This window comes from Falco naumanni, chromosome 1 (assembly GCF_017639655.2).
Source record: "Falco naumanni isolate bFalNau1 chromosome 1, bFalNau1.pat, whole genome shotgun sequence".
Taxonomy (NCBI): domain Eukaryota; kingdom Metazoa; phylum Chordata; class Aves; order Falconiformes; family Falconidae; genus Falco; species Falco naumanni.
In genome coordinates, this window is record NC_054054.1 from 70,534,216 (window position 1) to 70,549,032 (window position 14,817).

The following is a 14,817-nucleotide window of genomic DNA, read 5'->3' on the forward strand; positions in this document are numbered from 1 at the left end:
CAGGAGCAAGTAAAATCAAGCAAATCTGGCTCATAAGATTGGCATCATTGGAGAGTGCTAAGATCCAGTTATATGCCTCACACTCACAATAAGAGCCATAGAGAACCATTAATAACTTCAGCCTGAGAACAACTCCCAAACCTCTGGTGTATGTATACTACTGCTGCTAGCTACACAAAGATTCTGGTACATAGCTCATGAGGTTGAGCAAGGTCTGTTACAGACACAACATACAATTTCAAATAAAGTGATTGTAATGGTTATTAAACACATATTATGAAGCAATCTATTAATATATTGGCTTTCTTCCTTAAAGTGAACATATGTATGTCAGTCGCTGCATGTTCTGAGTTTGGTAGACTGTGGGAACTCAGAAATCATTTTTAAGTTCACATCAAACACAAGAAAAGGAAATTACTACTGCTAGACACCCTATAGTCCTGGCGATGAAATACTGAATCATTTATTGTAAAAAAATATACGGGGTGGGAAGAATAGAAGGTAAATAAAGAGTGTGCCTTCTGTGCAGGGTCCTCAGACAGAATTATAAATTGAGACTATGCATGGCTGTGTTAAACAGAACTAACACTATGCATGGCAGAAATGGATTTTCTTAAGCAGTTTCATATAATGGGCTTGGTAGCTTTGAGAAATGCCTTTCCCTAATGGTCATTCTATTGACATAGTGCCTAAAGACAATTTTTCTAATTAAGCAATAAATTACAGCTGTCTGGTAAGTCACTATTAGATCTGTGCAGAGCTCTGAATCTTTGGATTGCTGAGGACACGATAAGACTCTTACCTAACTTCACTCATTAATTCTTGCTTCTCCACCTAGTTTTTCTTAGGGGTTTGAGATCAAAAAGCTCCCTTTAGACCTCACAATGTCACTCAAAAGGTAGGCGGTTTTGGCTCACAGGTTATATTTATCACAATAACCCTTCCTCTCCTAATTTTCCTTCATTTTCCTCCCTGAAGCTGAAACACCCTTATTACTGTTATGTTCTGGTTTTGGTTTTGTTTCAGTTTTTTCCCTTCTGAGGAGCTGGAGAAAGACATTGTTGATATACTATCTTTCTTTGTGCTCAACAACTTGTAAGATATGACAGATGTTTGATTCCTTCCAGATCACTGGGAGGCAGCCAAAGGGCATACTCCAGATAGTTTCATTGAGAGCATATACTATATCAAGATGAACCTGTTTTTTGACAGCTATTATACCTTCAAATTGCTTCAACTGACAGAGGCAAGATTCAAAACTTGCTTCCAGACATTGTATTGGAATGCCCCAGCAATCCTTCCTTCTGTAGTAAACCTGGAGCCAGCGTACAGTTTTTGACCACTTCACCTTTTCCTTTGCACTGTAAGGGCTTCTGAGATATCTGTATTTGAGGAAGAAGAGATAAATAGGCAACCTTCTCACCTAATCATAAACTTGGTGGAATAGTCAGTGCAGGAACGTTAATGGAAAGGTGCAAGGAATGATTGCTTTAATGGACAACTATAGGTTAGTTTCTCCCTTGGAATATTTCTTCCTTAACCTCATGCAATTTATTTGTAACTTAGGTAGAGGATTCATGCCCTTATGATGAAAACAACATACTACATAGGGACTAAAAATTCTCAATACCCACAAAAATCTCTAGCCTATCGAATCCTAGCTTCAGTGGTATCTTAACTAGCTGAACAGAATCACAGAATCATAGGGAAGGGACCTTAAAAATAATCAGATTCCAACCCCCCTGCAATGGGCAGGGACATCTTCCAGTAGACCAGGTTGCTCAAAGACCCATTCAACCTTGCCTTGAACACTCCCAATGAGGGGGCATCCACAACTTCTCTGGGCCACCTGTTCCAGTGTCTCACCACCCTCACAGTAAAGAATTTCTTCCTAATATCTAATCTATATCTACCCTCTTTCAGTAATAAGCCATTCCCCCTTGCCCTGTCAATACAGGCCCTTGTAAAAAGTCCCTCTCCAGCTTTCCTATAAGCCTCCTTTAGGTACTGGAAGGCTGCAATAAGGTCTCTCCAGCTAATTATTTTCACCCTAAGTACTACTTCTGAAAAAGTGGATAATCCTCATCCCACCTTCCCAAAAAGCCCCTTAGGTAAGTATCTTTGCTTATGTTGTCATGTCAGCAAAACAGTCAGAAAGACCTATGATAATCCCTTGGTTTTACAGTCCTAAATACATTTAAGAACAGATATATCATCACAAAACCCTTTTTCATTTTTCCTTCTTCTAATTCACAAGCATTTTGCCTGAAATTCCATTAGTATTCAAGTTTTCCTTAAAAATTGTAAAAGCCTTTTAAAACAGTGAATTGTAAATAACTGACTTCTACTGTGTCACTGCTATAGTTACAGAATATCAAAAGATGAGACAAAGTACCAGCCAATTCTTTGGAAAAAACCATCCCACTCCATTTTACATTACACACAAATTTCAACAGGCATCTCATACAGAAGTAAAGTTTCCAAACCTGCAGTTCCATTTATCATTCTTTTTGCAACAAGGTTGTACTCAATTGCGTAGTTATGACAGAATATTTTTAGTCAAAGTTAAGGTGCAAGGTTCGAGCCTGAATAAAAGTCTACATAGAAACTTTAAAAATGTGTTTAATGACTTTGACTTTTTAAAAATGAGAAATCTAGCCTTCTCTCCTTAAAGCCAAGCTTTTCCATACTTAGTCTGTACCTTATCTCTTCACTAAAACATAAATTGTCAGACCCCAAAGGGCAGTATATGCCAGCAAATTATTATTACAGGGAGCATGTCCTCTAATAACATGTGAAAAAAAGAAGGAAACCTCGTCACCCAGTAATAAACTCCCCAAACCAAATCTTAAACATAAAACACCAAGCACTGATAATGGGAAGCCTCTCCACAAGCAATTTTGGAAAAGAGAACCCAGCGAACAAATGTCTGATGGAAACCATAGGATAACATTTTCATATCTGCTGGCAGAAGCTCACAGGTCTTAGCTTAAATTCCTCAAGAAATTTAAGGATTTGTTTTGTGAATATCCAATTATTTAAAAAAGTATCAAATAATACATTCACTTATTCATTTAAGTAACTTCCAGTGTACCAAAAGATATATGTAGCAAACATTTCTGAACATTAAAATATTGTGGCAAGAATACAATCCCAGCAGGTTTCACCAAGGAATCACAAGTGGATTAGCATGGATCTCAGAAACCAGCCTAATCCTCTTTCACATACTCTACCAGCTATTTGAAAGTAATGAGCTATGGGCCAGTGCAATACTACAGCAGCATTTAAATTAATTAAACAAATATTGATAGCAGATTCATTTAATTTAAGATTCTTTAATATATATGCACGTCATCTTTCTACACATTCCTTACCCAGCAGAAAATTAATAGCTCAGGAAGACACTGCAACCAGATTTAAAAATATAATTGTTTCATGCTGAGGAGCTCTGCCATATCATATAGCCTTTTACAGAAACACAAAGCTAAATGTAAATGTAAGAATAACACTGTGTTCAAAAAAGCTGATTCCAGATGAGCTTCCAGAACTCCATAGCAAATAATGAGAAACCTTGCTGAAGGGATTCCTGCTATCTAAAGATTTATTGTCATTTGGTGATAGTAGCTACAAAGCCAGGTAGGATTCCTTCTGCATAAAACATCCAAGGAAAAAAAGTACCCTCCATTTCCACAATACACTGGTTTTGTAGATTCTTATCTATTTCATCAAGTTGAAGATAATTGAAGAAATTCTGTATTCTGCTTCAACCATTCAATTAAAAAAAAGATAGAGACAAAGAGATGAGGCAGAGAGATGGTCAATGATGAATTACTCGCCAATCTACATCCCTGCCCATCCTTTAAGTCTTCCAAAGAGTGAAGAAGAATGGAGAACAGCATTGGTGGGAAATTCTTCTTGGACGGTCACTGACAGCAACGGGAATTTTTAATTTCCTGTTTCTTCACCTAATCAATATTAATCATGATACAGAAGATATACACCTTCACTACAATTTATAAAAATATAGCTTGGCATTTCAGAAACAAAAACCTTCTCCTTCACCCTGCCACCTGTCTGAAACATATCTTCCATAAAACAGGCTCTGAGTGAGAATTATGACCACCTGTACGATTACATTTCTCTATGCTACTGAGGGAACTTCTAAGAGCAGTGAACTCCGTAGCTATGGATCTAGACATTGCAGGATGTACCTCAACATAGTTAGAAAGGAATTTATGTAACTCCCTTCTGGAAAAAAACAAGCTTCTTGTGAAAAGCCTGTCTAGGGCACTGTGTCAATCTATGCAGTTCTAAAGGAACTTTGCCAACATGTACAGAATTACATAGCTATTATATATTCAATAGTTGCCTAAGAGATGCCTGAAGCAGGCAGGCAGAAAATTCTATTAAACAAGAAATCCAGACAAGACTTTTGCTGGTGGCAGAGGAAGAAGATTCTTCCATGAGTCCACTGTTCTGCCATGGATTGGCAGATGTTTGGCCATAGATCTTGGGCAGGTTAAAAACCCCCTCCAATAACCTGCATTTTCTGCCTTAGATTTCAGGCAATCAATTCTGAAATGTTAGAAGGTATTTTAAAGAATAAAAATGAATTTGTGCTGTCTTGATCATGTGGTGGCAACATGAAATGACTGCTTCAATTTCTATATCTAAATAACATTTATGTCACCCCTAGGAATCTGGTTTAAAGGCTAAAGCCAACAATCAGAAGTTATTTGCATTAAACAACCTATAAAATGCTTTCTGAATATTATTTTTCTTAGAAACTGTGATGTATACTACAAGTGGTACACAGTAATCTTCCTGACTACGACACATTGAGAAGCACAGTTCTTAGTAAAAGAAGGAAGAAATTAGCAACCCAAAGTGCTAGAACAAAGAATTACACCCATACAAACACATAAATGCCTAAACTGGCTATCAGTACGACCTTCAATTTGAAATTGTTAGGTCACAAATTGATCATACTCCCCTCATTAGTCACTTAATGCTTAGAAATTTTCTCTCATCTATTTTTTAAAGTCTTCCTTTGTGTGCTGGATAAGAACTTCATGTACGTGATCTCTTTATTTTCTGGAGGCAGAACTTTTACATAGGCTTAGAAGACCACAGCTGGTGACAAGAACAAGCTAGTGCCAAAGCAATTTCCAGGGACAAAGCATATGCAAAAGACAGACTATCTGAAATAGGGTTCCAATGTCCCACTAAACTACTGCAACTTAACAAGGTACTACTACTTGTCACAGGTACTGTAACAACTGGCCACAATACATTTTGAGCCTGTGGCTAATGGAAAGCAAAAGTACTTTGGCCTTTCTTACTGGTGTTTGAGCCATCATCTGGAGCAATTAAACTCAAAAGACTCATTGTCTCCCTGTTCAGATACTCTGAGACAAGGATTCCTGCCAGTATTCTTATTGAATGACTTACTAGTTTTAAATTCACACACTTGATTCAAGCAATTCAACCTAAGAGTAATTATAGAAAATATTCAACTACTTGGTTCTATAGAGGAATCAAATCACAAGACTAACAATTCAGGATGTTATTGCAGAATGTTAAGTGATATCCCTCTTTTATGCTATAGAAAAGGGAATTACTTAATCTAAACTATTATGAAACATGTAGAAATTGGAAATGAATGTCCATTTAGGTGGCTTTGTGCTAAAAAGCAAGAAAAATACCATTTGCTTAATAAACTGCTGGCACATTTGAAACTGCACTTTACCATAATCACCATTAAAGCCTCTTTTAGGGACAGCTCCATCAATTTAGTACCTTTAACACAAACGGTTCAAGCTTGCAGTGTTCCCTCAGCACAAAGGACACATTTTCAATGAGTGTTTGAGGTGCAGGATTTCTGACAGACAAGGCAGATACTACCACTTGTGGAAGCACACATTTATACGGGTTCTTAAAGAGCGTGATATTTTAGCATTTAACAATCTGCATATGACACTGGTACTAAAAGGAGAAAATCTCTTCCCCCCATTCATACACCTGTATCACAGAAGCATGCCATATGTTATATGATCCTTTCTTTGTACTTTGTTTTGACACAAATCAGATCAGCTCCCAGCATACCCACCAGACGTTTCAAATCTGCATTCTCTGGGCGTAACACTCCCACATCAACATTGTTGGTGTCCAGTTCCAGAAAAGAGGTTTTCCCTTTAAACAAGGACAGGGAACTTGGGCCATATGGATGACCCACTGTGCAAGTTAGCCAGCTCCTACAGCTCAATGCTGTCAACAGAGCCGTGAACACTTTTTCAGTAAGCCTGCTGGACATGGGAGCTGAAGGGCCTTACTAGCAAAGCTGCATCACTAAGAAGCTCTGAGCACAGATCTGCCCACCAGCCACCAAAGAGGGCTGCACAGCAAAGCTCCGGGCTTGAAGGTAGAAACAGTAGCTGTGGTGTTGCCACTTTTTCTTTTGCTGCTCTCTCTCTCTTTCTAAGCACCTTGGGAAATTGTTATTACCCTAAGGATTCTCCAGCACAAAGGCAAATGGAAGATGCTTTCCAGGATTTTGGACAAACTGAACGTATGTTTTAATACACTCATTCTTCTGGAACCCTACTGCTCTTTAAGATAGAAGTGATGAATTACTGTGTATTATTTTGGGGGTATTCCTTAAAGAAGTGGCAAAACACAGGTAACAATTTTAGAACAGTGAGAGGTCTGCCAAGTACAAAAGTATTTCTATTGTAATAACAAGCAATTTCAACACTCCAGCTGTAACAGAAAGTTCCTGGAACATGGTTAAGCTAAATTCTGCTTGGCTCACAGCCATGCAAATATTTCTTTTCTACATTCCCATCAATTACAGAATACAGTAAGTGTTTTTGTTCTTAAGTGGACTATTACAGGGGACACAAATAAGCCATTTTTCTTCCAGTGGTTGGAGCTAACATTTCTAAAATACCATATTACACATTTGGCAGACTTAAAGCTCCAATTTTTATATGTGTTGCATTAGTAAGCTGTGCCATTTGAATCAACTGAAAATGGGTAGTACAACTGCATGTCCTAACCAGACTACACAAGCTTATGATGGTAGTAGAGTTGTTTTTACCTCAGTGCCGGTATAAGTATTCACACCTGGGAGACCAGCCATCTTGAGCAGAAAACAACTATTGTTAACTGTTTATGTGCAAACAATAGCAAATATGTAACATGAAGGAACCATTTTAACAAAAAATTACATTGTATGAAGTCAGTTACCATTATAAATCCATGTCTAAATAGATACTTTTATACTGAGGCTTTATTAGGACAATTAATAATTCTACTAAAACAGAAAAGCTTATCAGAGGTATGCATATAATTTGCACACCTTTTAGAGTGAAATATAACACCCTCACAAAACTGTCTTCTGCCACTGACAGTGTCTACCAAAATGTAAAAAGGCATGTAAAAAGAAGTGTAACGTACTCTCTCAAGCCCTATTAATTGTAGTCTGCCGGTACCATATGTGCTTATGTCTCCTCTTACAAAGGTTCTAAACTATATCATGACGTTGAGTATGACTGTGTTCCTGAGGATAAAAAGAAAATCACTGATTTTCTGAAGCTTCCAATCCTATCTGGGGTGCAAAACAAAGACATCTGAAGTGCAGGGAGATTAGTTTCTAAAACACTAGTGCAAAAAACAGATGTCCTACAGAATTAACCATTTCATTAAACATGATAAATTACCCTTGGAAACTATGTTCCCATGCTCAACCCTTTGACTCATACGACCATCTCAGAAAAGAAATCTAGGTATCTCACTGGAACTAAAATATCACCTTATTCAAATTCTGCCTACTCTTAACAAGCCTTTACAAATACATTGTACCGTACTGGCAGTACATGAGCAAAGATGACATCTGGCCAGATGGACAGGTAGGGATACTGGGGAACTAAGTTCCATTCTCTTCAAGGCAAACTGGTAAACCCCAAGAGCTGAAGGCCCTGACTGCTGAAGGCATCAGACTGCTACTGGGAGGACCTCTCTGACCAGTGCAAGGATGACCGGGACACAACAGCAACAATTAGAAATTTCTGAATGTGAAATTACTAACATGTTGATCCAGGAAGACAGCCTGGTTTTATGGACATCTTTATGCTGGATAATAAGGAGGATCACATTTTCTTCAGTTAAATTTGATCCCAATTGCTGTATAAAAACTGACGTAAAAGCATCACCTCTGTAGTATAACGCCCCTCCATCAACAGAAAAAAGCTCTGCAGTACTTTTGAGATCTGTATTACAACAAGAAACAAATATGAAGCTTTAGCAGCTATAGACACCCATGAGCAAGATCTCCATGGACATGCTGTGCCAGCAGCACACCTTGGTTACTGCAAAAAGAACTATCTGGTGCTTTGCAGTGGGCTCTCTGTTAGGGGGCACTGAGGCACCCATCTGCTGGCCTGACCAGCAGTCATGTGAGGTGTGCTGCCTTCTGGGAGCTAACATCCAAGTTAATGCTGAGAGGGAACCACTACTGGTCAAGAGCATGGACTACTATCCTCTGGTACCCTTTCATGTGGCCGTGAATGACACTGCAAGCTAGAACGTGGACAGAATAAAGGAAGAATATAAAGCCCTGGGCATACAGGTGAAAAATTTTGGTGCCCAAGTTATCTTCCCTTCCATTTTTCAAGAAAGAGGAAAGGATGCAGCCAGAAATAGACATGTAACACACACCAACTTCTGGCTTCACAGCTGGTGCCATCATGAGGAGTTTCACTTCTACGACCATGGGAACTTCTTTGACTGTAGCCTGTTAAGGAGGGATGAGATCCACCTGTCTAGAAGTGGCAAGGGAAGCTTTGGCAGCAGGCTGGCCAGCTTGGTAAGGTGGGCTTTAAACTGAAGGGCTCAGGGGGAGGGGTCCAGCATGGCAATGCATATGCCACCGACTCCAACTGGGGAATAAGCCAGGCCAACCAGAGCGCTGATGTGTGCTCCTTTGCTGCCTCCCAAGATGAGTACCAGAAGGCCAGCCACCTCAGCCACCTCAAGGCCTGCACGGATGAGCAAGGAGCTTCTGGCAAACCTCAGACAGAAGGAGGACATTTACAGGATGTGGAAAAAGGGACAGGCCAGTTGGACGGAATATAAGGTTGTGGTCAGAACATGCAGGAAGGTGACGAGAAAGGTGAAGGTCCATCTGGAATTAAATCTGGTGATGGAGGTCAAAGACAGCAAGAAGGTCTTCTTCAAGCATATCAGCAGGAAAAGGATGACTAGGGAACATGTGGGCAGGCTGCTGAACGAGGTGGGTGCCCTGGCGACAAAGGACACAGGAAAGGTGGAAGTACTGAATACCTTCTTCACTTCAGTCTTCACTGCCAAGGCCAGCCCTTGGGTCTCCCAGACCCTGAAGGCAAGAGAGCAAGTCTGGAGAAAGGAAGACTTGCCCTTGGCTTAGGAGGATCACGTTAGAGATCCCTGAAGCAAACTTGATATCCCCAGTGGTATGCACCCCCCCGAGTACTGAGGTAGCTGGCAGATGTTATTGGTCTAGAGCCATTCCCCATCATCTTTGAAAGGTCATGGATAACAGGAGAGGAGCCTGAGGACTGGAGGAAAGCCAGTGTCACTCCAGTCTTCCAAAAGGGCAAGAAGGGGGACCCAGGAAACTACAGACCAGTCAGCCTCACCTCCATCCTTGGAAAGGTGATGGAACAACTCATCCTGGAGGTCATCTTGAAGCATGTGGAGGAAAAGAAGGTCATCAGGAGCAGTCAACATGGATTCCCAAGGGGAAATCATCCCATACCAATCTAATAGCCTTCTATGATGGAACAACTGGCTGAGTAGATGAGAGGAGAGCAGTGGATGTTGTCTAACTTGACCTCAGCAAGGCTTTTGGCACTGTCTGCCATAACATCCTCATAGGTAAGCTCAGGAGGTGTGGGTTAGAGGAGCGGACAGTGAGGTGGATTGAGAACTGGCTGAATGGCAGAGCTCAGAGGTTGTGATCAGCAGCACAGAGTCTGGCTGGAGACCTGTAGCTACTGGTGTGCCCCAGGGGTCAGTGCTGGGTCCAGTCCTGTTCAACTTGTTCATCAATGACCTGGATGAGGGGACTGAGTGCACCCTCAGCAGTTTGCTGATGATACAAAACTGTGAGCAGTGGCTGACACACCAGAGGGCTGCGCTGCCATTCAGTGAGACCTGGACAGGCCAGAGAGCTGGGTGGAGGGGAACCTCATGAAGTTCAACAGAGGCAAGTGTAGGGTCCTGCACCTGGGGAGGAACAACCCCCTGCACCAGTACAGGCTGGGGTTGCCCTGCTGGAAGGCAGCTCTGCGGAGAAGTACCTGGCGGACAGCAAGCTGACCATGAGCCAGCAGTGTGCCCTGGTGGCCAAGAAGGCCAATGGTACCATCCAGGGGTGCATTAGGAGGAGTGCAGCCAGCAGGTCGAGGGAGCTTATCCTCCCCCTCTGCTCTGCCCTGGTGAGGCCGCACCTGGAGTGCTATGTCCAGCTCTGGGCTCCCCAGTTCAATAGTGATGAGGAATTGCTGGAGAGGGTCCAGTGAAGGGATATGAAGATGATGAGGGGACTGGAGCATCTCCCTTATGAGGAAAGGCTGAGAGCTGGGTCTGTTTAGCCTGTGGAAGAGAAGACTGAGAGGGGATCTTATCAATGTACACAGATATCTTAAGGACAAGTGTCAAGAGGATGAGGCCAGGCTCTTTTCAGTGGTGCCCAGCGACAGGACAAGGGGAAACAGGCACAGAGTGAAACACAGGAAGTTCCATCTGTGTTTCCATGAGGAAAAATGCCTTTACTTTCAGGGTGACAGAGCACTGGAACAGGCTGCCCAGAGAAGTTGTGGAGTCTCCTTCTCTGGAGACATTCAAAACCCACCTGGATGTGGCTTTGTGCAACCTGCTCTAGGTGAACATGCTTTAGCAGGGGCATTGGACTAGATGACCTGCAGAGGTCCCTTCCAACCCTGACCATTCTGTGATTCTCTGATTCTGTGATCAGATTAATTGTCCACTAAATACAAGGAAATATTCTATCACTTCAGAAAATACAGCTGCCCTAGTTTCAGCTGGGATAGAGTTAGTTTTCTTCTTGGTAGCTGGTGCAGTGCTGTGTTTTGGATTTGGTGTGAGAACAATGCTGATAGCACACTGATGCTTTCAGTTGTTGCTGGGTGATGTTGATACTAAGTCAAGGACTGTTCAGTTTCTCAGGCCCTGCCAGCCAGAGGGCTGGAGTGACACAGGGAACTGGGAGGGGACACGGCTGGGACAGGTGACCCAAACTAGCCAAAGGGCTATTCCATACCATATAATGTCATGCTGAATATATAATCTGGAGGGAAGAAGGAGGAAGGGGGGGACATTCAGCATCATGGTGTTTGTCTTTCCAAGTAACTGTTATGTGTGACAGAGCCCTGCCTTCCTGGGGATGGCTGAACACCTGCCTGCCCATAGGGAGTGGGGAATGAATTCCTTGTTTTACTTTGCTTGCGTGTACAGCTTTTGCTTTACCTATTAAACTGTCTTTATCTCAATGCACAAGTTTTCTCACTTTTACTCTTCCAATCCTCTCTCTCATACCACTGTGAGGGCAGCGAGTGAGTGGTTGTGTGGTGCTTGGTTGCCAGCCAGGGTTAAACCACGACAACACCAGATCACATCTTTAATTAGGTATGAACTTTCTTTAATAGCATGAGAAAAGAGAAATACCAGATTGCAGATATTCTGTCACCCTCATTTTTTTCAGCACCTGTGTCAATAGCTGTTCAACAACAAAATTTAAATAGTACACTCTCATTCAGCATCTTGACCACTGCCAAACTGCCTTACTTTCAGTCTCTGGGGTCTACAGTTTTCTTCCTCTTGAACCTATTGAAAAAAACCCAAACCTAAACCACTCATAAAACACCGCTAAAGCTATCCTCATGGTTCTCCACTCATCATGACAGGCCTGTCTTTAGTTTTCTCAATCCCTCTCCTACACCTTTACATTAGATACCAAATCTGTCAAATAAAATACTTGACAAATCTCTATGCCCTTGCTCTAGAATTTTAATAACTAACTCAGTCAGCCAGTGTTTCCACTCCTTATGATATCTCTTTCTACATTAAACTACCCTTAGGTTTCTTGCCTTTTCCTCCTCAGTCATGTAAAACATTCTCCCTTACATAATCTAGACAGGTATTGTATTTCTTCAAGTGCTGTCTTTGGTCTTATGTCTATCCATCAAGATGATTGGTTAGCAGAAAAGCAAAACTTCTGGCTTTCACTCCTTGCATTTTCTACTCTTGACATGTCTGTTGTTACCATTTGTCTGTGAACATGGAATCCAACACCAAAAAACCAAGAAAACCCGACACTATCAGCAAAGCTGCACCAGGTCTTCTCAACATAGGCTTACTTATGCTAACAATCACACCTTGTTTTTCTTTTGATATATGATTTACCTGATTTGTTCTCTAGGCTTTAAAACCTCTAGGACAAGAATTATCATCTCTGCTTACATTATAATTAACACAATAAAGACTTAAAACAGGTTAAAGCTCTCAAATATTGCTACAGTATATTGCTTTTTATACTGCCAATTCTGTTAGATTTCATTGGCGATAGTTTGCATGCTAGAACTACAGACAGACCGTTATTCTATTATTATCTTTCATGCAGAAAGGCAACTATTACCCCAAACTCCTCCTGCATACCTGGCTGAAGAAAGATTTACTCCATCTAACAAAGGGTGCTAAAATTTAGCCTTCCTTCACAATGGAGTGGACAGCCAAGGCAGGGCAACCACTCTTTGTTGAATGGTTAAGAGTGGCAATCCTAAGAGAGGACAGCCAAGGCAGGGCAACCACTCTTTGTTGAATGGTTAAGACTGGCAATCCTAAGAGAGTTCAGAGTCATTTCTAAAGTGACTTTGAAAGAAGTCTTTATCTCCTACTCTAGGTTGTTGGGCTAAACTACTTAAAATATAATCATTGGGTGCTGACAGCACCAAGATAGCTAGGCCACAGGAGGAACTTCTGATTCACTGTTCTCCCTCCATTCCATGCCTCAAATTCAATCAGCACAAAAGCTCGGATCTCCATTATGACAGTGTACAAAGAAAGGGGCTGTACTCCATTTTGACCCCTTTCTGAGATAGGAGGAGTGTAATAACATTTTCAGACAGAAGGACTACAACGTATGAGGCTTTACACGAGTTGTTACTATGGGATCTCAGCAGTACAACACCTGGTCCCTGGTTATAGATGACATGAAAAAGCATGTGGACTTACTGACAACTCTGTGATTAATTTTCTTAGTTCCCTGTGCCCGTGCTTCTCAGCAATATTTGCTGGATCTTCTCCATGTTTGTTGGTTATTTTGCAAGCCCATGAGGCCTCAGGGCAACTGAGTAGAAATGTTGCAAGGTTCTTTAATCCAAATCTGGCTGCACAGTGAAGGAGAGTAGGAAATTCTTCCAAATAGCTACCTGTATATGGAAACAAAGTTTTCATAAGAACGGTTTTGCTTTTTTGGAACATCTTCCACCTTCTTTTGTAAAAGTCCTTTGAATATTAGTGCTACAGAATCACAGTTATCAAACTGCCAATGCAGAACTAGCATTCAAGGAACAATTCCTCCAACTAACAGTTTTACAATTCACTTCAGTATTTTAATAAAGAAGCCTTTAGCATAACTGAGAAATCTCTTTTTTTTTTCTGATAGAGGGATTTTAAACACTTTAGTTCTATTGAGAAATAAGTGTTCTTGCAAGGGGAAGAAAATTCTACAGCCAAAACATGCTTTTGCTCTAGATGTATACAATTTAATGCTTTAGGAATATTTTAATTTGAGACATTTGAATGGGACATTTTTATAGGCTTATGGTGCTATGTTTTCATATTAAAAGACATTTCTGAAAATTCCCATGTCTACCAGAGACTTGCAAAAATTGGCTTACCCCAGTAATGAAAAATCAGAGAATTTAAAGATTAATGTATTGGGTAATGGTTTTTAGGATTTATCTGAAATAGCATAACACTAATTTCTATCACAGACTTTATTTTTCAGCTTGGAGGACTGGGACAAATGTAAAGTGAAGTTAATCATTTCAGCATAGTCTTTTATTCTAATTCTGTGAGTTACATAGAATAATAACCCCACCCCACACCCAAAAAAAAACCCACAACAAAAAAGAGCTCAAGCATAAACAATACTTCCCACTGCCTTAATACTCTCCTTTATAACCACTTGTGGTTTGTTGTGTAGTGATTTGTCTATATATCAGCATGCAGCGTATCTCTCTTCCAAGTACGCATCCAATCTGCCCCAGGCACCATCAACTTCATGCACCCTCAGGGTCTTTACTACCCACTGCATGAAGCAGTGCTTCCTCGAGTATGTTCTGAGCCTGGCTCCTGCTAGGTTCAATTGATAGTCCCTAAAATTAATCTTATTCTCCATCCCTGTCTGCCCTCTCTGCACTTCAAGTGATTTACTGATTCCCAGAACTTCTTTCTTGAAGAGATCCAGTCTGCTTAATCGTGCCTTACAGAGAATAAACTCCATCACCCAAGTGTTCTTCTACCTTTTTCAGCTTTAATGTAACTATTTTGAGATGATAGGCAAAGAGTTGCACATGACAACTTGTGGGTGAGCCATGTAATTTATGCACTGTCATAATTATGTCCTGTTTTGTTCTTTACTCCTTTTCTAACAATTCCTAGTAATTCATTTGCTTTTTGATCTGCTGCCTAGCAACAAGTTGATGTTATCATAGAACTGCGTGGTCTTATTTCTCAGTGCTAACAGCCTGC

General features: G+C 40.9%; 1 protein-coding gene across 1 annotated transcript in view; it reads right to left on the minus strand.

The window, feature by feature from the left end:
- BANK1 (B cell scaffold protein with ankyrin repeats 1) overlaps positions 1-14,817 on the minus strand; it is a 163,571-nt gene that overhangs the window by 85,624 nt on the left and 63,130 nt on the right. The window contains exon 8 of the mRNA XM_040598660.1: positions 13,294-13,490. Within this exon, the coding sequence (XP_040454594.1) occupies positions 13,294-13,490 (197 nt within the window). The remainder of the gene's footprint in view (positions 1-13,293; positions 13,491-14,817) is intronic.